At 43.2% G+C, this 24,120-nt stretch overlaps 1 protein-coding gene across 1 annotated transcript in view; it reads left to right on the top strand.

Moving 5' to 3' along the window:
- The window catches only part of LOC126199685 (protein O-mannosyl-transferase TMTC1-like), a 229,400-nt gene that overhangs the window by 160,918 nt on the left and 44,362 nt on the right, over nt 1–24,120 (top strand). The window contains exon 9 of the mRNA XM_049936612.1: nt 7,915–8,020. Within this exon, the coding sequence (XP_049792569.1) occupies nt 7,915–8,020 (106 nt within the window). The remainder of the gene's footprint in view (nt 1–7,914; nt 8,021–24,120) is intronic.

Genomic DNA, 24,120 nt, shown 5'->3' with positions numbered 1-24,120 from the left:
AGGACCTATTACCACCTCACGAGACACAATAGGCAAAACCCAATGGAAGCGAAATATCCAGCGGTCAACTGGAGTAACGTCTGGAAAAGCATTAACAATCCCATCCTCCACTCCAAAGTAGTATCCACATGGTATGACATTGTAAACGAGAAGGTTCCCACGGGTGAAAAGCTGCACAATATCAAAATGAAGCAGATCATTGCCATACGGTAGATACCTTGGCACACATTCTCTTTTGCCGAGACCAATACCACATATGGAACTGGACTAGAAAAAAACTCGCAATAATTAGTAGAACTACAGACTCTGCTACAACACTTAATGATGTACTTCAACCAGAGTGGCATTTCTTTCCTGCAACAAAGCACAATAGCTACACTTGGATTATCGGCCAGTTTGCATATTTTGCAGTTACGAATACGCATGCGAGTATAGACGAGTACATACAGTATATAATGGAAGAGCACCACAACCTTAAAACGAGTCGAAAATACAAAGTTTTGTTTCAAAATTTCTTACTTCACACTTCGCCATAATGAAGCGGCAAGTTTTGGTTGATGCACAACATTACAGAGAGTCGATACTAATTTTGCTTCATTATAATTAAGTTGGCATTTATTTATTTGTTTATTTTTGTAGAACGGCAATCAAAGTGTCTCGGGAAAACTAATTTTGCCAGAAGCTGTAACAGAAAACAAATCAGAAGTGCTTGCTTGATTTCGTGTTCTTCTGTTTTACGGGTATTGGACAATTTGTCACGGAAAGACAATATATTCAGTTTCTTTATATATTATTTAAAAAAATAAATAAATAAAAAAATAAAAAAAATAAAATAAAAAGAGTGTAGGTTAAGTTAGGGTGAAAGTGGCGGTGGCAACAGAATTTTTTTTTTTTTTTGTATCTTAGATAGGATTTTGGGGTTGATATGGGTGATAGGGGCCAACGCCTGAAGTGGAAGAGGTCTAGGAAAAAACAATAAATAAAAAAAAAGCGTCTGCGTGGTAAGCAGGAGGTTCACGTTCGAACCCCAGTGCGGCCCCAATTTTCATTTGCCACCGTTGTTGTATTTCAACGCACTGTGACAGTGTTGACGTCTGTCCTTCGATATTTAAGGGGGGACGTTGATGAAATTGACCAAAAATATCCATTTTCGATTTATTTTTTGCTTGGTAGAACAACTCATAGACAATAAGTTCCCAAAGTTTCAATGTTGAAATCGCATCCGAAGTTCCTGAAAATTAATTAAAAGTGTGACGCCACCTCCCTGCCCGCCCACGTTTTGAATCAGCACTTCAATACCAGCTCAGTGAACAACGATTCTATGTATTACTTTCAACAAAACGTGTGCGGGATACATCTGGAAGGCCGTGATACGTACTCTTTGGTTTTATAGACCATCTTTGCGTCTGTTTCGTATCTTATAAACTCATATGGAAACGATGCCTTAATAACACATTTGCATCTGCTACAGTTGCCAGAATTGCAACTTATGTTGCAGTTATTATATTTAATGATGGGAACGTCGGGAGGATGAAGGTATTAGAAAGAATGGACTTCAAGATAGGAAATTTTACTCAAGACATCCTGAAAAAATAGATTTACAGCGCGTCCCTGCAGCTGTCAGTTGAAGACCTGGTAAAGGAAAGAAGATAGACAAAAAGAAACAAGAAGAGAAGCATTGAAGGGAAAGACGATCCAGAGTACAAATGTGGTACCTTCTGAAGAAGTGACATAAGAAAAAAAGTTATGTTGAACTTTAAATTGCATTTCCTGAAAAGTTTGGCTTTTAAAGTTATGTACCTTTTCCTCAGATTCTATGAATGTTAGAGTTATGAAATTTTGCACACGTATTTCTGTATACCTAAAAAAATTTGTCTCAAGAGCAAATTTTGAAATTCTGATTGCAAGCTGAGATTGGGGCGAAGTGCTTGGAATTTTGCATGAATTTAAAACTGTACTTGCGGAACGATAATTAAAAAAAATATGAAAATTCTCCTACTTGACCTACTCCAAAAACCTCATGAGAGAAGTTACAACATATAAAGAGATGAAACAGAGAATTTTTTGTAGAAATCTCTTGAATACTTTCTGAGAAAAAGGAATATACATTTTTTTAAAAAATAAAACTTCAAATTTCATTAAAAAGTTGAATATATATAAACAAAGGATTTTATATCTAAATATGTTACTTTCATGTAAAGCCTGATACAAAATTTCACTGCCATATCTCCAAACCTGTGGATTTGGTTCATTTTTGAAATAGTGTTTGTTTTTCATCAACGTCCACCCTGAAGGTGCAATTGTTTTTCGAGGCAATACAGATGATTTGCGAACCTTTGTCTTGCCATCAATGTAACGGAGCTCCAACGCCATCCACCCCTTAGTCATTGCCTTGTGACGCCGCTAACCCATGTTATATACATGCGAATCAGATTGCAGCACACATTTAGTCAGATAATGAGTGGTCAGTATACAAGTACTTACGAACAGCAGAAGCTGGATTGCAGCGAGCTGATCACTTAACCAAGTGCAAATAGAGTACCTGTGTAGTGAGTCATTTCAGCTGCATAGATGATGGTAATATTTGTCAAGCAGTTCATGTAATACCCACACGATGATAGCTGTAGTCATACTGCTTCATTTGCATCTCGTGAATGTAGTACTATGTTCGTTAAATCAGATTACTCAAGCTGCTGCCAAATGAGGAGAAGCAACGACGCCACCACACCATCTTTACTTAGGTAGTCAGTGCTAGATTATGTGCGCCACCATTAACGTACTGTAAGCAGTTTGACAACATAACACCACCACATCCACTAACAACCTGTGCCATTATCATCATACAATTGTTACTCGCAGTGATTACAAGTTGCCGATGTTTGTCAAGAACAGCGGAAAGCGACTCATGAATATGAAGTTCCATTTTCATCACGCCTAGGAGTGAGCGAATTCTAAATAACAGTAACAGGTTACCCAGTGAAGGAAAGAGTCCACGTATTGTATCGAGTTCTTGCAGTTTGATATTAATTTAGTTCCCGATGGTTTCTTTTGGCTATCGGAATACTCATATCGGAATTATCAAAGTGTAATTGCTAGAGCAGTTAACTACCTTAATAACAACTCATTTTGGATTGAATATGACTCAAAGCGACGTTAACTTGACGTTTCCGTCCGTCTCCTGACGACTTACTGAATGAAGTCTGACGTGCCCTCACAACTGTGTTGCCTGCTGCATGAATTCTGTAAAGTGTTGTGGTAGCTGGTAGTCACTGCTGAATACAGACATGTGCAAATATCTTCACCGCTCTGGGGGAAGTCGTCTTTGTTACATTTTTACTACCGCGATTAGAACAATATCATAAGGCTCATTCTGCTGAAGAACTTGATGCCCGCAAGTTCTTAACCCGGCTGAGGTCGCGCTCATCGTGACAATGGGAGCGGTCGCACCGGGCCTCACAGACTCGAGAGTCATTTTAGCTGTTTAATGTTGTTAGTTCTCCTAAATCATGTCATATGTTTACCATCGTTATAGAATACAATAAAACGTAACTCAATAAAATAATATGTATAATACATGTATTGACAAACTATATTTATAAATAAATGCTATAGGAAATATATATTAATAAACAATGTTTATATATGAGTACAAATTTTAATAGTACGCTTCAAGTTTGAACAATCTTTACTTATTCTTTACTTCTAAATAGGAACCATAACAATATTTACAAACGAAGATGGAATGGTCCTTTATGCAAATGTACTTTTGGCGTTCCATACATTAGTAGTTCGTTTTCCTATCAATATTACTCGAACAATAGTAACTTGTTTTCCTTCCTTGGTTCGATGTCTGAGAACTGGTCCCACTCGATGGTTGTGGATACAATATTGCAAATAAGTTGTCAATCGATGATGTCAGTAGCCTGGGAATATTTTGCATGTACTTCCTCCGTTTCACCTGCTCAGCTGCAAGACCAAAAACACGTTCTTTCTAAAAGATACCCCTTTTTCTCGGAAGAGTATCTTTTTTCGAACTGTACACTACCATTGCATTAATTCCACAAACATTCAGCAGTTAATAGAAAACGATCATTGGCCAACGTCGAGTATTTCTGGCCATATTTACAGAGCTGTTTATTCTATCCACTGTGTCAACCCCAGATTTGGTGGCATTGTGAAAAGAAATTATTTCTGGCCTTTTGGTGACTGTTTTACTTTCAATCACAGCGTCATGATGCATACCAGATAAGAGGATAACTATGTTTTTTTTGGCCTGATGTGCAACAGGAGTTTTTGTGTCATCAAACAAGAATAGGGTGGAGTACAAATTTTGTTTATTTGCAATTGCAGGTGGTAATGCTTTTTTAATTTCTCCTACCGTCCAAACAATTGTCAACCTTTTATTCAACAATTCTTCTGCCAGTGAAAGGCTATTGAAACAGTTGTCCATAGTGATACTTCTGTATTGTGTATAGGCTTCGTCAGAAGCATCATCTCGTCGGATGGAGACATGACAGGTGAGGGGGGTCCAGGAGGATGTTTTCCAGCACAAATTTCTAAATTGAAGGTGTAAAACGTCCGTGCGTCGGTAAGGGCAAACATCTTTACACGGTACCTGGCGGGTTTCGAAGGTATATATTGCTTGAAAGAGCATCTTCCTCTGAAAACCTCAAGCTTTTCGTCAGTTGTAGCATGTTCCCCAACAGTATAGCTGTTTTGGAAATTACCAGCGATTCGTTCAAAAACTTTTCTAATTGGAGATAGTTTGTCACCTTTTTCTCGCTCTTTACGAGTTCGTTTATCATCGAATCGTAAATTTTGTAACAAAAATCTAAACCTCTGCATACTCATTACTGTTCTGGCAAATTCCTCACCGGTGGTATCGTTAGCCCGTATTTTCTCTAGGTTTCTACGATTCAGTTTTTTCAAACCAAGCATGTATATATTACGCCCACAAATGCCCTCAATTCTTCATCCTCTGTATCCTTCGCACCCCTTTCTAGAGAAAGATTATCTTTTTTTGGTCCTAATTTGTAATGTGGACTGATCTATAGTATTTATTATGTTGGCCTCAAAGAAAAGTTCCCAACAGGCTACAGGGGTCGTAACATGTTGTGCTTGTCTTTTCAAACCAGGTAAATGTGTAATAATGTTCCTTTCCAGGGTTCTCCTATTTACAAGCTGAATTTTCTTGGTCCATATACTTTCACCATCACGACCAAGAAGAATGACACCAATGTCATCCTCTTTCGAGGAATTATATTGTTCCGTGTCAGATCTTTCCTCCTTCTGTTTTAAAAAGTCTTCGCTCGCCACACCCTCATAATTCTCATCTTCAAATTCATTCTCACTCTAGAAGTTAGGCGTGTTGTGTAAGCCTAGTTCAGGAAGATCATTGAGGAACATCGTGTGTGAATTCGTCGTACACTATCGTTGTCCTCAGACGGTAATATGAACCATACCTAAAAAGGCAAAAGAAAAATGTGTTGACGTCTCCATGCACAAACAAAAGTGTTGTGAGAAAAGTGACACGAAAAGTCGCGTGGGTCTGACAGACCGCTGAGCCTCAAGGGCCTAATTAGGAATCCTGCTGTGCATTAAATGCATTACATAATGTCAATAATCCATATGATAAAAATGTTATACTCAGGAGGAAAAATAAATAAAACTCACTGGGACAACGATCGTCAGGCGGACCCGCAGATGGAAACTCAACAAAGGTAAGTACACTTAGACAGCAGGGTGAGAACTGCAGTCTTGCTGAGGTTTTCCGCCTGCACAGGACGGGTGGAGGGAGAGGCCCACCGGACGTGAGGTAACTACCTCCACACCGGCTGTCTCCTGTAGCGTATGTCTGGAACTGTCGGCTCGGTCAGACCCATGCGACCGCCACGGGGTTAATTAAGACTCTGTGAGGCGTAGTAATGCATGAAAGGAAACAGACTGTTGGATAAAAGAATGGAGAGCTCTCTGCCTTTGCGTTTCCGATATCGCCTGCGGTAAGAATCTGGTGTTCAGAACCCTAACTGCTTATTTTTTCATTTCATACTAAAACAAAAGCTATGATATGAGAAGAGGAAATGACTTAAATGCTTCTCAGAAAGTTTATTTTTTATGTTTATTTTCCCATATCGCACTAAAACAAGGGCGTTGTTATGAGAGGAGGAAATGAAGTACACGCTTCCAAAATATAACATTCCCTTGTTTGTTGCTACTGCGTGCATGAAAGATCTGCAGTTAATTTTTGTGTATTGGATAAAGTTTGATATTACCTCATATTATTAATGATTAATGATTAATCACCAACAGTAAATTATTTCAAAATATCTAAAACCCTCTCACAATGCTCAAGTGGTTTACAATTTCTACATCTGTAGAAACCTACTGGTTCTAAAGATGCCACTAAAGCAGCACAGTTTGAGGAGCATTTTCGTCTAGAAACGAATTACCTTACGGTTGATCGATCAACAGCGGGAAAGGTAAAATTTTACGAGTATACAATGAGAGGGACAGGTGCCTGAGAGTTGACTTCCCTATCAATACAAGTGCCTGAGAGATGCCTTCTCTATCATCCTGGATAATTTTGTTCATGAAATCAAGAGAGTGCGTAGCACAAGCGATGTAGTTTTGTCGGTCGATTTTCTTACACTACGACTCAAAGGTACCTCAGTTGTTGGCAACACATTCCCGCTGTGATGGACACACCCTTGGGGAAGAATTCATAGAGGAAAACACACTTTTGGAGCTTTCAGATGCAAAATATTATCTTCACACTACTCTTTTCTCGAGTTTGTCTATTGGTAGGGCTCAGCCTTTCATTTATTCTTGGGAAGTTAACAATAAAGACATCATAACCCGTCACCAGTAACAGTATCCCATAGGAATGCGTAATGAGCCACCTGATGACGTTCAAGCGAAACTGCAATAATAAATCACTGTGTTGAATTTTGATGTTTCGAATTAGAGCGTGCAATACCCCTACACCACACTTCTGAACCTTGCCTGTTGAATGCAAATATTAAATGGTAATCCATCACTTATATCAGTACTCGACACTTCCTTCACGTGGAAAATCATTCATGCCAGAACGATCTTTGTTGAAACAAGAATATCTTTTTCTGGCATATTTTTTCCAAAATCACGCGCTCCACACACAGTTCAAATCTTTTGTTCTGCCTCCTCTGCATTCACCCCTCTATTATACACAAAGTAAATACTGTGTTGTAGATGTTACACATTTTTCCACTTGCGACCCAATTTTACAACGCTTAACCGTAGTTCATGATTTTCAAGTATGCAAAACCCAATTCTTAGTTTCACGATGATAACTGTAACTTCAAATTCGAAAATGACAGTTCATACATACACTGACAGTGTCCCGCCGCTTTCACCTGGGCGGCGCTCGATTTCAGGGGGCGGGTGGCGTCTAGCTGGTGGCGGTAGCCGCTGCAGTGCGAGGAAACGCTCGATTATAAGCTTTTCTGATCGGAACGGAGCCACGAGCTGTAATGCGGAATTGTTTCTGGAGGTATTTGTTGTTATTGGTGGGTAGGATGTGAATCGAATTATCTTCGATGTTCATTCAGACTCATGACTTAACACGAGTGCCGATACACGGTAAAACAAAATATTGTTGGAAGCGAACTCGAAACTAGAACTTTAGAAAGCACGACGTTTACCACTAGACCACGGGCTCACACAACATGACAACATCTCGGAAGTAGACAACACTGCCTCCTGACATTTCCGCATCTTAAATTGTTGCCACATTGTGCAGATGGCTGGACTTTGCGTGTCAAGAGAACCACTCGGACTTCGTTGCGGCCGGCCGGCGGTCACGTTTAATATCTAAGACTGTACATATTTAGTAGATTACTCTCTCGCTTCGTTCCCTGAGCACTCTGCTTTCCATAGACACCTCTCTGGACGACGGGCTTCTCTGGTGCATGCTGCGGACCTCTACCCACGACCCAGCTTCCCCAGCTTCACCGAAAGCGACAACGGGAAATCCTCAATGCCGGTGAGTATGTCGTTCGTATTTCTTTAGGGTAGTATTCAGTGCAATACATCATTAGTCAAAAAGCACTTTAAAACTTTGAAATGATATACAAATTTACTGAGATAACTTACAGAATCGGTACATGTGTCATCTTGCAGCAAACAAACTCAAGTTTCTCATAAAAGTGTCAATTGTCATTTTGTGATGCGGCGATCATCCCACCAGTAACCAATTCCTTCCCACACTCGTTGCAGCAAATTGGGCGTAACTTGTTCAACGGCAGCATAGATTCAATTTTTAAGGTCGGCTAAATACACTCCTGGAAATGGAAAAAAGAACACATTGACACCGGTGTGTCAGACCCACCATACTTGCTCCGGACACTGCGAGAGGGCTGTACAAGCAATGATCACACGCACGGCACAGCGGACACACCACGAACCGCGGTGTTGGCCGTCGAATGGCGTTAGCTGCGCAGCATTTGTGCACCGCCACCGTCAGTGTCAGCCAGTTTGCCGTGGCATACGGAGCTCCATCGCAGTCTTTAACACTGGTAGCATGCCGCGACAGCGTGGACGTGAACCGTATGTGCAGTTGACGGACTTTGAGCGAGGGCGTATGGTGGGCATGCGGGAGGCCGGGTGGACGTACCGCCGAATTGCTCAACACGTGGGGCGTGAGGTCTCCACAGTACATCGATGTTGTCGCCAGTGGTCGGCGGAAGGTGCACGTGCCCGTCGACCTGGGACCGGACCGCAGCGACGCACAGATGCACGCCAAGACCGTAGGATCCTACGCAGTGCCGTAGGGGACCGCACCGCCACTTCCCAGCAAATTAGGGACACTGTTGCTCCTGGGATAACGGCGAGGACCGTTCGCAACCGTCTCCATGAAGCTGGGCTACGGTCCCGCACACCGTTAGGCCGTCTTCCGCTCACGCCCCAACATCGTGCAGCCCGCCTCCAGTGGTGTCGCGACAGGCGTGAATGGAGGGACGAATGGAGACGTGTCGTCTTCAGCGATGAGAGTCGCTTCTGCCTTGGTGCCAATGATGGTCGTATGCGTGTTTGGCGCCGTGCAGGCGAGCGCCACAATCAGGACTGCATACGACCGAGGCACACAGGGCCAACACCCGGCATCATGGTGTGGGGAGCGATCTCCTACACTGGCCGTACACCACTGGTGATCATCGAGGGGACACTGAATAGTGCACGGTACATCCAAACCGTCATCGAACCCATCGTTCTACCATTCCTAGACCGGCAAGGGAACTTGCTGTTCCAACAGGACAATGCACGTCCGCATGTATCCCGTGCCACCCAACGTGCTCTAGAAGGTGTAAGTCAACTACCCTGGCCAGCAAGATCTCCGGATCTGTCCCCCATTGAGCATGTTTGGGACTGGATGAAGTGTCGTCTCACGCGGTCTGCACGTCCAGCACGAACGCTGGTCCAACTGAGGCGCCAGGTGGAAATGGCATGGCAAGCCGTTCCACAGGACTACATCCAGCATCTCTACGATCGTCTCCATGGGAGAATAGCAGCCTGCATTGCTGCGAAAGGTGGATATACACTGTACTAGTGCCGACATTGTGCATTCTCTGTTGCCTGTGTCTATGTGCCTGTGGTTCTGTCAGTGTGATCATGTGATGTATCTGACCCCAGGAATGTGTCAATAAAGTTTCCCCTTCCTGGGACAATGAATTCACGGTGTTCTTATTTCAATTTCCAGGAGTGTAGTTTGGTAGGGGAGGAGCACACACGGTCTTCAGTGAAACAGCAGAAAAAGGAATCGAGTGTTATGTCCTCGGAGCAAGGTGGCCATGCGTTTGGTTCCTCAAGGCCAGTCCACCAACCAGGGAAGCGGTTATCGACTTCCGTGAGGTGGTGTACCATCTTGTTGGTACTAAATCATCCCATTTCGGCCACGTTCATCGATCTGTGGAAGTAAAAATTTTTCGAGGATATGCTGATAGACAATACAGTTTCTTCATGTGAGAAGGATGGACCGTATATACTCAGTTTGCTAAGAGCACAAAACACATTAACATAGGGGCTGTCACGAAGGTGTTCTAGGGTGCGTGTGGATTTTCTCTGCCACATATTCTGCAGTTGTGGGTATTCATCATGGCACTGATATGAAGTGTTAACTTACCGCTGAAGAATAATCTGTTCAGAAACGTTGCACGAACAGCCTTACCAGCACCACTGATGTGCTGTGTCATTGCGAATCTCTGTGGTTTCCAATGTAAACGTCGTCGTAGTAGTCGCGAGAAGTTCTTTTGTGGAAAGCCAGTCTCGCGAGACGCACATCACTTTGATTTTTGTGGAGTGTGGAAAAAGATATCCCTAATCTGTTCAACATAATCATCTACACGCGGGCAATTTGGTGATTTATCATGGTGCAGTGAATAACCTGTCTCAAATGGCTCTGAGCACTATGGGACTCAACTGCTGTGGTCATAAGTCCCCTAGAACTTAGAACTACTTAAACCTAACTAACCTAAGGACAGCACACAACACCCAGCCATCACGAGGCAGAGAAAATCCCTGACCCCGCCGGAATCGAACCCGGGAACCCGGGCGTGGGAAGCGAGAACGCTACCGCACGACCACGAGATGCGGGCAACCTGTCTCAACAAAATTATTATACCAAGAGCAAATTGTAGGCCTACTTGGAGGTTAGCGTATTCGGGGATAAATATGTGCCAAACAGTTGTCACAGAGTTCGTTTCATGAAATCAAAACATATAGCGAGTACGCTCCGCACCAGTGAACGTAGCCATATTAACTATGCACTACGCTGACTCTGCTGGCGGCGGAATGGAAAACTGATGCACTATGTGACTAAAACTTTAGGGTTTTTGTTACAAAATGACGCATCTAACGATTCCGTAAGTCATCTCAATAAACTCAAATATCATTCCAAAGTTACAAAGTGCTTTTCCACTGAATCTGTATAGATGGCTTTTGCCGCGCGGGATTAGCCGAGCGGTCTATGGCGCTGCAGTCATGGACTGTGCGGCTGATCCCAGCGGAGGTTCAAGTCCTCCATCGGGCATGGATGTGTGTGTTTGTTCTTAGGATAATTTAGGATAAGTAGTGTCTAAGCTTAGGGACTGATGACCTTAGCAGTTAAGTCCCATTTTTTTTTATGGCTTTGTTGAATTGTCGGCAATATGTTATACTGCTGATGCGAGTGACTACTGAGATAACTACTGTGAACGCGGTGACCATCTGACGGCACTTACATTATATACTCTTACTGGTATGGAAACTATGTAGTTCCAGTTAGTAAGGTAGTAATACAGAAAGAACAAGCCTAGTTGGAGCTGTCTCGCTGAGGCACTGATGCATTGCGGCAAATTGCAGGGGACATGCTGCCGGCGGCCCTTCCCAGGGTACTTGAAACTGAATAGTGGAGAAGTCACACAGTGAATACGACGAAGACATAGTTTCATGTGGAGTGTCCCTCTTGTAGAGGATTTCGATAAAGGAGCTAAAGGTCGAAAACGAATACTTAATTTTTTATTGGCCTATGTAAGTTACACTTCACAACAACTAAACAGTTGAAAAGAGACGCCACCAGTCTCAGTTCGTCCATAACAAAGGTGCATGAACGGTAGACACACTCTCTCCAGTAACCTTATCAGCCAGTTCTTATTCAGTTGGAGCTACATTCAAGAGTAAAATCTTCGAAAGAAGCCCTTGAGAGTGCACAACATCCACAAACAGATGACCCCAGCATGCCAGTACAAATTAATTTTTGAGAGATGCATATGGGACCTGAAGATAGCATATTTAATTGCCGACACTGGTAGCGAAAATTAAATAAAATAACGTCTCAATTTGCACGGCTGTTCGGCGTATTTCTTTGTTAAAAAGTTATTATTACGGTTCTGCTAATGTTTCTTATGCCAGTGGCTTCATATACCCCAAAGGAAAAGCAGCATAGGCGATGGCGGTATTCGAGCCGCGGGATCTCCTCTTTCAATCAGCAACCTGTCACGTGTTTGAAGACAGTAATGTCGGACTACCACGTACCGCTATGCTACTGAAGTAAACGGCGTATCGTACATCAGTTTTAATCACTCCGCAAATGTTCACTGAGCCATTTGGAAACACCACGTCAGCGGCCTGCACGATCTGTAGCAAATTAATCAACGCAGTACTGGATTAGAGAATCTAGTGAAAGAACTGAACAGTGGAGCTAAATCATTTGGCCCCATTGCTTGTACAGGTTGACAACGGCCTTGCCGCAGTGGATACACCGGTTCCAGTGAGATCACCGAAGTTAAGCGCTGTCGGGCGTGGTCGGCACTTGGATCGGTGACCATCCAGGCCACCATGCGCTGTTCCCATTTTTCTGGGTGCACTCAGCCTCGTGATGCCAATTGAGGAGCTACTCGACCGATTAGTAGCGGCTTCGGTCAAGAATACCATCATAACGACCGGGAGAGCGGTGTGCTGACCCCACGCCCCTCCTATTCGCATCCTCCTCTGAGGACGACACGGCCGTCGGATGTTCCCGGTAGGTTACTCGTGGCCTGATGACGGAGTGCTTGTACAGGTTGTTTATGACATGGTTGTAGCTGCTGATCCCCTAGGACCCTCCACACACTCAGCGTTCTAGGAGCGTATTGAAGTGTACTTATTGATGAAGACTTTTCCACACAACACGTAAGTATTCCTGAAATTCGAAAATGGGAACGATTCTGTGTCGAGATCTTTGAATATTTTGGCTTTCCGCGCACTACATCCTGTTCGTTCACAATCTCAAGTTCCTGAGACGGATACTGCTCCATCTTCTGTAACCAGTGAATACCTGTGAATAGTGAAAACCTCCAGCGTGAAGAAGTCAGAGACGGTTGTGTACCGTTTTCAGCACAGGGCCAGCAACGCCGATGTAGCAGCTAGTTGATCCACTAGATTATGGGTGTGTATCGACAGCATACCTTTCGGCTACCTTTTTTTTTGTTGGAAATTTGTGGTAAGGTCTTATGGGACCAAACTGCTGAGGTCATCGCACTACTTAATCTAACTTAAACTAACTTACACTAAGGACAACACACACATCCTTGCCCGAGGGAGGACTCGAACCCCCTACGGGGGCAGCCACGCGGACAGTGACAAGACGTCCTAGACCTCGCGGCTACCAGGCAGGTCTCGGCTATCTTCACAGTGAGATGAAAGACTGAAGCTACAACATTTTCATCCCTCGTTTTAAACACGAGAGTCGAAATGTATTGCATCAGTCAGAATCCTGCGTAACTAAGAAAATGTGAAAACTAATCAGTTTACCACTAATAAGTTTACTAACACGTAGTACGTACACTTTCAAAATTGAAGAAGTTGTACGGCTTTAAATAGTGGTTTACGGGCGTTGATTTCTTATGTAAAAATACTCAGCTTGTCATCCTGTACCATCTACAGAATTCTGACCCTCTTGGTTTAACACACCGTGTGCATGGGAGACACTAGAAGGATGGGGACGTACTCTCGTATACCTGTTCACTTCGTCTGTGCGTCAAAAACTTTGTCTCCTGAACCATCTCATAGTACATAAGAAAGATATTCACGTACTGGTGCACGTGAACACCCTTGAGTGTTTCACAACCAAGTTGGGTTTCTCGTAGACTTTTAGTTCTATAGAATGACACAAGAACATTCTCTACTTCAAAGACTTGAACTAGATCTACTTGCAACACTGATTACAGATGATTTTTACTGTTCACACACCAACTTCTGGCCGGCCGCGGTGGTCTCGCGGTTCTAGGCCCTCAGTCCGGATCCGCGCAACTGCTACGGTCGCAGGTTCGAATCCTGCCTCGGGCATGGATGTGTGTGATGTCCTTAGGTTAGTTAGGTTTAAGTAGTTCTAAGTTCTAGGGGACTGATGACCACAGATATTAAGTCCCATAGTCCTCAGAGCCATTTGAACCATTTGAACCAACTTCTGCACGACCAGTGATGTAAGAAACGTTGCTTATTGGAGAGAAATAGCAGTGCCAATCAGCTACCGTTCACTTTCATTCTGAGTAACAAATTCTTAGCGTCAGCAGATACTATATTTACATGACTGGAATCATCATACGCTGCCAAAATGTGCCACACACAGCTGTGCACTGGAACAGAGATGAATACCTCCTCGACCGTGTAACGAACTCGTACCAGCAGCTCTCACCACCTGTGGTGGAAGTTTACAATAAACGTTACGTCTGTGGGGAGTGATCCGGAGGGGGTGCATCATCCACAGTCTTTTGTCCGCTAGTAAAGCTTGTGAATTACGCCGCGCGGAGTGGCCGCGCGGTTAGAGGCGCAATGTCACTGATCGCGCGGCCCCTCCCGCCGGAGGTTCGAGTCCAACCTCCGGCATGGGTGTGTGTGTTGTTCTTAGCGTAAGTTAGCTCAAGTAGTGTGTAAGACTAGGGACCGATGACCTCAGCAGTTTGGTCCCTTAGGAATTCACACACGTGTGAACTTTTGATTAGCATATGAGAGATTTCCTACACACAGCTTCTGTTTAATGCCTTTACAGTCATATTGGTCCCTGTTACCTACATTCGCACCACAGAGCAGAGTGTTTCACTCTAAAGTCACTTCATCTCAAACACACACAAGTCTTCAGTCTCACTTCACTCTACTGGTCACTACACAGAAATTAGCTTCAAACCAGTGCGTTCAGCATTACATGGAATTTTTAATATGTATGTGTGTAAACTGAGGTGTCAAAAGTCACAGGATATCATCTAATAGATCATCCGACCTTCTTTTGCCCAGCATAGTGCAGCAACTTGACGTAGCAGGGACTTGGTAAGTCGTTGGAAGTTCCTTGCAGAAATATTGAGCCATGCTGTCTCTATAGCCGTCCATAACTGCGAAAGTGTTGCCGGTGCAGGATTTTGTGCATGAACTGACCACTCGATTCTGTCCTTTAAATGTTTGATGATATTTTTGACTGGCGCCCTGGGTGACCAAATCATTTGCTCGAACTGTCCAGAGCGTTCTTCAAGCCAGTCTGAACAGCTGTGGCCTGGTGACAAGACGCGTTGTCATCCGAAAAAATTCCATCAGTGTTTCGGAACATGAAGTCTATTAATGGCTGAAAATGGGCTCCAGTCAATGATTAGTTCAGTTGGACCAGAGGACACAGTGAATTCCGTATAAACATAGCCCACACCATTATGCAGCCACCACCTGCTAGCACAGTGCCTTGTTGGGATCTTGGATCCGTGGCATCGTGGTGTCTGCGCCATGCTCGAACCTTACCATCGGCTCTTACGAACTGAAATCGATGCTCATTTTACCAGGCCCCAGCTTTCCAGTCGTCTAGGGTCGAACTAATATGGTCACAAGCCCAGGAGAGGCTCTTTAGACGATGTGGTGCTGTTACCAAAGGCACTCGCGTCGGTCTTTTGCTGCGATACGCATTTAACGGCATATTTCGCACCTCTGTCTTAACGGATACATTCATCGTACGTACCACATTGAATTCGGCAGTTATTTCACGCAGTGTTGCTTGTCTGTTAGCAGTGGTAACTATCCACAAACGCTGCTGCTCTCGATCGTTAAGTTAAAGACGTCGGCCACTTCGTTGTCCGCGGTGAGAGGTAATGCATGAAATTTGATATTCTAGGCATACTCTTGACACTGTGGTACCTCGGAATATTGAATTCCCAAACGATTTCCGAAATGCAATGTCCCATATGTCTAGCTCCAACTACCATTCCGCGTTCAAAGTCTATGAATTTCCGTCGGAAAACTTTCCACATGCATCACCTTGATACAAATGACAGGTCCAACAATGCACTGCCTTTTTGCTCCTTGTGTACGCGATACTACCGTCGTATGTACATTTATGTATCGCTAAACCACGACTTATCACCTCAAATGTTAACATAAGTTACCATTGAAATATGTCTGTTCATGGATCTGTTTGATGTTTTTTTTTTAAATTTTTACTTGCAAAAATATGATGTTTAAGAAGGATACAGGAAATCGTATGAGTAGTTAGAATAACTAATGAAGAGTTACGTAATCGGATTAAGCATAAAAAGCATTATGGCACAGTTTGACTAGAATAAGAGATCAGTTGACACAACACATCATGCGGCATAAAGGAGTCGTCAGTTTCTTAACGGAGTGTGACATCATTGTTTAGGGGAGGGGGCAGAGAATTGTAGAGCAGATCAAAGCATTACTGTAGTAAGCAGGCTGAAATGTACACTCGTGTTCAGAAAAGAAAACAGGACACCTTGAACGACTGGAGACAGGACGTTCATATTCACAGGACATGTACATTAGTATGTTCTGCAGCAATGATTAGCATTTCGGTCACCTCGGTTCAGTATATGTCCCGTTGCCTAATAGGCACAGGGTGTGCATGGGCCTGATAATTTGTTCCGTGCGTGATAGAATCGACTCGCATAGGGCGTAAATGACGTGCTGTGATGTAGCCATTCATGTTGGATTGACCTGGTTCCAAAGTTAATGTGTGTTGTTTGGAACTCGGTGACAGCACTGGACACGTCCTATCACCATATTCTACACATTTTGGATTGGCGACAAGTCTGATGTTCTGGCGGGTCAGGGCAAAGGGCTGACATCCTCTGACACCAACAAGGCACCTGTTCGTGCAGCAACACATGTTCGTGCATTGTTTCGCTGAAAAGTGGCGTCAGGGGTATTGTGCAGAAAGGGTATGGCTACGAATCGCAGGATGCTATTGACGTAAGTCACACCCGTCACAGTGCCATGGATACGCACCAACTGTGATTTATGATTGTACCCGACACCACACCATAAGGCCTCGAGTTGGTGCTGAGTGTTTTGTAAGAATGCAGTCAATGCGATGCCACTCTCCCTGTCTGTCTCCCAGCCACCATTTTCAAACAAACGTAACCTGGATTCGTCCGAAAACACTACCTGGTGCCATTCCTCTCCACTGTGACCACGTTCCGTACACCGCTGCCGTCTAGACCGTTTCTGCACGTTCCTCAAAGGTAGGCGAACGATGCGCACTTAACCCATGCCGTAATAAACGACGACGGACTGTCACCCCTTATAGTGTACGATGTGTTACACTGTTCGACTGTTGCGTTAGAACCGAGAAGGATTGAGATCGGTCATGCAATGCCAATCGTATGATGTGTCGATCTTCTCGGGGATGGTCTGACCCATCTCGTCGTGTTCTACGCCCTTCCCTGAACCATTGTGCACACACCCGTTACACTACCGAAACATTTTGTCCCACACGAGCAGCAATTTTTCGTATGGATGCATCACATTCTCTCATGCCAATAATGCACCCTCTTTAAGACTCACTGCGAGGCATCCCTCACGTCTACTCAGGTCACACTGATCCATTACTTTCCGACTGTAGCGACAACGAGAGCCGCAGGTACATTTTACCGATAGGTGGTGTTGCGCGATATCAACGTTGACCTTGAACACGAGGGCCGACATGGTTCCAGCGCTAATTATTTCCTCAGAACATACTAATGTACACGTAATGTGAATATGAACGTCCCATCTCTAGTCCGTCAAAGTGTTCTGTATTTTCTGAATATGAGTATAGTTTGCGGCAGTTATACGGAGATACAGAAAACAAAAACCTGTCTTCGAACCGAAATCCGTAACAACAACATGGTAAATAAAGTCTTCATTCTTATAGCAAGTACGTCTACAATTACTGTTCACTCTAATGAGATTGTATAAGTAGAAAATAAAGTGTCCTACTTATTCTACAAATAATTTGAGGCCTAAATATTGCAGATTACCAGTACTTTCTACTTAATAAATTCCGAAGATGAGACTGGGCGATGCAACGAACCATTTTTAAAACTGTGGCTTGATATAGTCATAGGGTCCAGCTGTACATGTCTGCTGTCATACCCAGCAGCTAAATTCGCTACAGAAATGGTCATAACCTGCGATCCAGCAATCCAGTTATTCGAACATTGGCATGTAATGCGAATTATTAGGTAGAAGCATTCGTGCGGTAGCTTGGCACCCGAAAGCACTTTAGCGCAGTTACGCTCCCCGACGCTTTACCTAATCACAGCTCAGCTTGAATTTCGACATTCCGACTCCCGAATGCCCGCCGACCACGATTGATCTTCCCAAGAGCGACTCCACGGCAGTTCGAGCGACTGTCCGCTCGTCCTAATAAACTCTCGCCCTCCCTCCCCCCCACCCCCACCCCTCTTCCCACCAGAAATGTATAACTTATTTAAAATTACAGAAAACTGGACACCATTTAAATGATAATAATGTCACAAATTTGACATATAACTTAAACCAGGACCGGCCACGGCGCGCCAAACGTAACACTTGCTGCGTGTGCGGGACAAGGCCCGACCTCTCAGTCGACTGTCCTCGGCTCTTCTGGGAAGTACCCGGAGCTGGGCGACATTTGATTTAGCACTGTGGTGTGCCATTTCTCCGTCACTATAATTCTCTTGAGTTTGGCAGAATCGTGGTGTCAGCGCATTTTACTGCTCCCTCTTTGTTCGTGGCATGAAATAGGTTCAGATGTCCAGTGGTTGGTTTAAAAAAAAGAGCTGCTATAGCGATCTATCGAATCCTTTTAAATGAACGGGAATGACAGAAGAGAGGGATGAGAATTGTCCTTTCCTATAGTCAATATTTAGTTGACAATGCAGAGCAAAATACTACAACAATTTGCAGACGGGATTAATTGTTCCGGACATCAAAAAACACTTTGTGCAAATTTTCGAAAGAAATACGACTTACAAATGGTACAATTTCTGAAGTCGCACGCATTATTCCATTTTCAGGAGCAACATTTTCCAATGGAGCTGAACGAAGAATATGGAGACTTCATATATTACTGCAAAGTATGTTGGTTAAGTCAAGCTGCATGCCTGGAACGAAAACTCGGCATTTATGAAGTTATGAAGGAAAATTAGAACATCCTGAATGGGTTGCAAAACTTGGCATTTTAAGCAAACTTGACTGCACATTGCCCACAGTAAAACATTACATGGTAACTTCTTTCTGATTTGATGGACTTGTATATGGAAAGAAAATCGCTTTGTAGAAGATGCACATTCTGACAGAGACAAAATGGCTCTGAGCACTATGGGACTTATCTGCTGAGGTCATCAGTCCCCTAGAACTTAGAACTACTTAAAACTAACTAACCTAAGGACAACACACACATCCACGCCCGAGGCAGGATTCGAACCTGTGACCGTAGTGGTCACGCGGCTCCACTGACAAAGACAGTCCAATTCCCTAAGCTCACTAGTGTTAACTCGAGGTTTGGACAGTTGATTGTGGCACTGAAAGAATTACAAGGATTGTTATATAAAGGTTGTGACGACATTGTCATTGTTAGATCTGTTTTGGAGCTGTTTTCGAGACTGTTTGCCGTTTCAGTTGAAAGTATCCCTGTGCATGTGCAGATGTAACTGACAAACCTGCAGGTTAATTCCAGTTTATAATGAAAATTTTTTTTTACGTTAAAACTGCCCAGGACGTCTCCATTGCTTTCCTCATGTAGTGTTTCCATAACGAGGATACAGAAGTGCTACTATATTTGAATCGGTATATTTATTGCAAAAGACTTTTTTTCGATTATGAAACTAAATAAGGCATGATTACATGGCAAATTGAGTGCAAAACTCTGAAATTGGCTGCTCCTCTCCATACGTCGACATTCCGTACTAGATGAAAATTGGCTTATATCTCTAGCGCACTAAAAATAATTAAATAACGCTGAAAATCTGTTTTGTTCGTGATCTGTGTTGTTGAAAAATGTGAAATATGCCGCTGCACTGCCATTTAAAAGCAGTGCATTCGCAGACTTTCCCCGTTCCTCCTCCTCGCTCTCAGACAGTGTGGGGTAGTGTGCAGCGAGGCTGATTGCTATTGTAGTCGTGCGTGGGCACAGCCAACGAGCCGAAATCTTGGCCGCACATGACTTAAATAAAGTCTCTTCCTCTTTCAGTACCATTAGCACAAAACAATATTCTATTGTAAAAATTTAGACATAAGTACGAGGGTTGTTCAGAAAGTAAGTTCCGATCGGTTGCGAAATGGAAACCACAGTGAAAACCAGAAACGTTTTATTTTCAACAGTTAGGTACACCTTCCACCTACTTCTCTGCGTAGTCGCCGCTCCTACTTCGAGTTTTGTCGTAGTGTTGTATCAACTTTCGAATATCCTCGTCATAGAAAGCAGCCGCCTGTGCTTTCTGCCAGTTATCTGCACTGGTCTGCAGCTCGTTGTCCTCATAGCCAGCGGTCCTTGAGAGCAGAGATGAGACTCAGGGGAAGCCAATTACGGACTCTATTGTGGGTGATCAAACACTTCTCGTTGGAAACGCTACGGGAGCGTCTTCATTGCCCCTGCAGTGTGCGGCCGAGAAATGGAATGAAGAAGGAACTGCTCGACAGTTGTGTTATGTGGGCTGCGTGACACAGGCGAAATCTCTGACCAGGCCCTCATACTTGGCGGGAGACACTTTTCCCTACACATATTAACGTGCTCACTATGTACTCAAAACTGAAAAGAGAGACGCGGCACGACCGACAGGCATACTAGAGACACTGACCAACACATCTGTGCAAAGCTTTACCAGATGTTCCCAGTGGTTTCCATTTCGCGACAACCCTCCTGTGCAAGACATACATCTCGCAGAATGAACATATGACAAATTTATATGAACTGAATCGTCTTTTCACAGTCAGTCTAATGATAGTACAAACCTTATGAACAATTTACCATATTTTATGTTAAGACGTCGTTATCAGGAGAAAGAAAACTGGCGTTCTACGGATCGGAGCGTGGAATGTCAGATCACTTAATCGGGCAGGTAGGTTAGAAAATTTAAAAAGGGAAATGGATAGGTTAAAGTTAGATATAGTGGGAATTAGTGAAGTTCGGTGGCAGGAGGAACAAGACTTTGGGTCAGGTGATTACAGGGTTATAAATACAAAATCAAATAGGGGTAATGCAGGAGCAGGTTTAATAATGAATAAAAAAATAGGAGTGCGGGTTAGCTACTACAAACAGCATAGTGAACGCATTATTGTGGCCAAGATAGACACAAAGCCCATGCCTACTACAGTAGTACAAGATGATGAAGAAATTGATGAAATGTATGACGAGATAAAAGAAATTATTCAGGTAGTGAAGGGAGACGAAAATTTAATACTCATGGGTGACTGGAATTCGTCAGTAGGAAAAGGGAGAGAAGGAAACATAGTAGGTGAATATGGATTGGGGGGAAGGAATGAAAGAGGAAGCCGCCTTGTAGAATTTTGCACAGAGCATAACTTAATCATAGCTAACACTTGGTTCAAGAATCATGAAAGGAGGCTGTATACATGGAAGAAGCCAGGAGATACTGACAGGTTTCAGATAGATTATATAATGGTAAGACAGAGATTTAGGAACCAGGTTTTAAATTGTAAGACATTTCCTGGGGCAGATGTGGATTCTGACCACAATCTATTGGTTATGAACTGCAGATTGAAACTGAAGAAACTGCAAAAAGGTGGGAATTTAAGGAGATGGGACCTGGATAAACTGAAAGAACCAGAGGTTGTAGAGAGTTTCAGGGAGAGCATAAGGGAACAATTGACAGGAATGGGGGAAAGAAATACAGTAGAAGAAGAATGGGTAGCTCTGAGGGATGAAGTGGTGAAGGCAGCAGACGATCAAGTATGTAAAAAGACGAGGGCTAATAGAAATCCTTGGGTAACGGAAGAAATATTGAATTTAATTGATGAAAGGAGAAAATATAAAAATGCAGTAAATGAAGCAGGCAAAAAGGAATACAAACGTCTCAAAAATGAGATCGACAGGAAGTGCAAAATGGCTAAGCAGGGATGGCTAAAGGACAAATGTAAGGATGTAGAGGCTTGTATCACTAGGGGTAAGATAGATACTGCCTACAGGAAAATTAAAGAGACCTTTGGAGAGAAGAGAACCACTTGTATGAATATCAAGAGCTCAGATGGAAACCCAGTTCTAAGCAAAGAAGGGAAGGTAGAAAGGTGGAAGGAGTATATAGAGGGTTTATACAAGGGAGATGTACTTGAGGACAATATTATGGAAATGGAAGAGGATGTAGATGAAGACGAAATGGGAGATAAGATACTGCGTGAAGAGTTTGACAGAGCACTGAAAGACCTGAGTCGAAACAAGGCCCCGGGAGTAGACAACATTCCACTAGAACTACTGAGGGCCTCGGGAGAGCCAGTCATGACAAAACTCTACCATCTGGTGAGCACGATGTATGAGACAGGCGAAATACCCTCAAACTTCAAGAAGAATATAATAATTCCAATCCCAAAGAAAGCAGGTGTTGACAAATGTGAAAATTACCGAACTATCAGTTTAATAAGTCACAGCTGCAAAATACTAACGCGAATTCTTTACAGACGAATGGAAAAACTGGTAGAAGCTGACCTCGGGGAAGATCAGTTTGGATTCCGTAGGAATGTTGGAACACGTGAGGCAATACTGACCTTACGACTTATCTTGGAAGAAAGATTAAGAAAAGGCAAACCTACGTTTCTAGCATTTGTAGACTTAGAGAAAGCTTTTGACAATGTTGACTGGAATACTCTCTTTCAAATTCTGAAGGTGGCAGGGGTAAAATACAGGGAGCGAAAGGCTATTTACAATTTGTACAGAAACCAGATGGCAGTTATAAGAGTCGAGGGGCATGAAAGGGAAGCTGTGGTTGGGAAAGGAGTGAGACTGGGTTGTAGCCTCTCCCCGATGTTATTCAATCTGTATATTGAGCAAGCAGTAAAGGAAACAAAAGAAAAATTCGGAGTAGGTATTAAAATTCATGGAGAAGAAGTAAAAACTTTGAGGTTCGCCGATGACATTGTAATTCTGTCAGAGACAGCAAAGTACTTGGAAGAGCAGTTGAACGGAATGGACAGTGTCTTGAAAGGAGGATATAAGATGAACATCAACAAAAGCAAAACGAGGATAATGGAATGTAGTCAAATTAAGTCGGGTGATGCTGAGGGAATTAGATTAGGAAATGAGACACTTAAAGTAGTAAAGGAGTTTTGCTATTTAGGGAGTAAAATAACCGATGATGGTCGAAGTAGAGAGGATATAAAATGTAGACTGGCAATGGCAAGGAAAGCGTTTCTCAAGAAGAGAAATTTGTTAACATCGAGTATAGATTTAGGTGTCAGGAAGTCGTTTCTGAAAGTATTTGTATGGAGTGTAGCCATGTATGGAAGTGAGACATGGACGATAACTAGTTTGGACAAGAAGAGAATAGAAGCTTTCGAAATGTGGTGCTACAGAAGAATGCTGAAGATAAGGTGGGTAGATCACGTAACTAATGAGGAGGTATTGAATAGGATTGGAGAGAAGAGAAGTTTGTGGCACAACTTGACTAGAAGAAGGGATCGGTTGGTAGGACATGTTTTGAGGCATCAAGGGATCACAAATTTAGCATTGGAGGGCAGCGTGGAGGGTAAAAATCGTAGAGGGAGACCAAGAGATCAATACACTAAGCAAATTCAGAAGGATGTAGGTTGCAGTAGGTACTGGGAGATGAAGAAGCTTGCACAGGATAGAGTAGCATGGAGAGCTGCATCAAACCAGTCTCAGGACTGAAGACCACAACAACAACAACATGTTAAGAATGCTTTTAATACTAGTTATATTAAGTTTTAGTTAAACAAATTAATAAGCTATTAATAATCAACACAAATGCAGTATTGTTACTTATGGAGAGATATGAGGATGCCATATTCATGTTCATTTGGTGTGTCTATAGGGACGTAATAATGCATTAAATGAAGCATGTGGAAATGTTAAGCTTTCTGTGATGATAGCTGTACAGCTAACCTACTAATCAACAACTTGTTTATTGTGCTCATGTGAACTGTTGGGTAGTTAAAAATTTACAATTATATTTGTCAGAGAATTTGTTTACTGTGGTTCTTGTGAAAAATGTGAAATTAGTGTCTCAACAAATGCGCCTCATTGCCATATTGTATGTTGAAAAGCCGGCCTAGGTGGCCGAGCGGTTCTAGGCACAGCAGTCCGGAACCGCGCTGCTGCTACGGTCGCAGGTTCGAATCCTGCCTCGAGCATGGATGTGTGTGATGTCC

This window comes from Schistocerca nitens, chromosome 8 (genome assembly GCF_023898315.1).
Source record: "Schistocerca nitens isolate TAMUIC-IGC-003100 chromosome 8, iqSchNite1.1, whole genome shotgun sequence".
In the NCBI taxonomy this organism is placed as follows: domain Eukaryota; kingdom Metazoa; phylum Arthropoda; class Insecta; order Orthoptera; family Acrididae; genus Schistocerca; species Schistocerca nitens.
The sequence above is the reverse complement of the archived record's forward strand: the minus strand, read 5'-3'. Positions and strand labels throughout refer to the sequence as shown.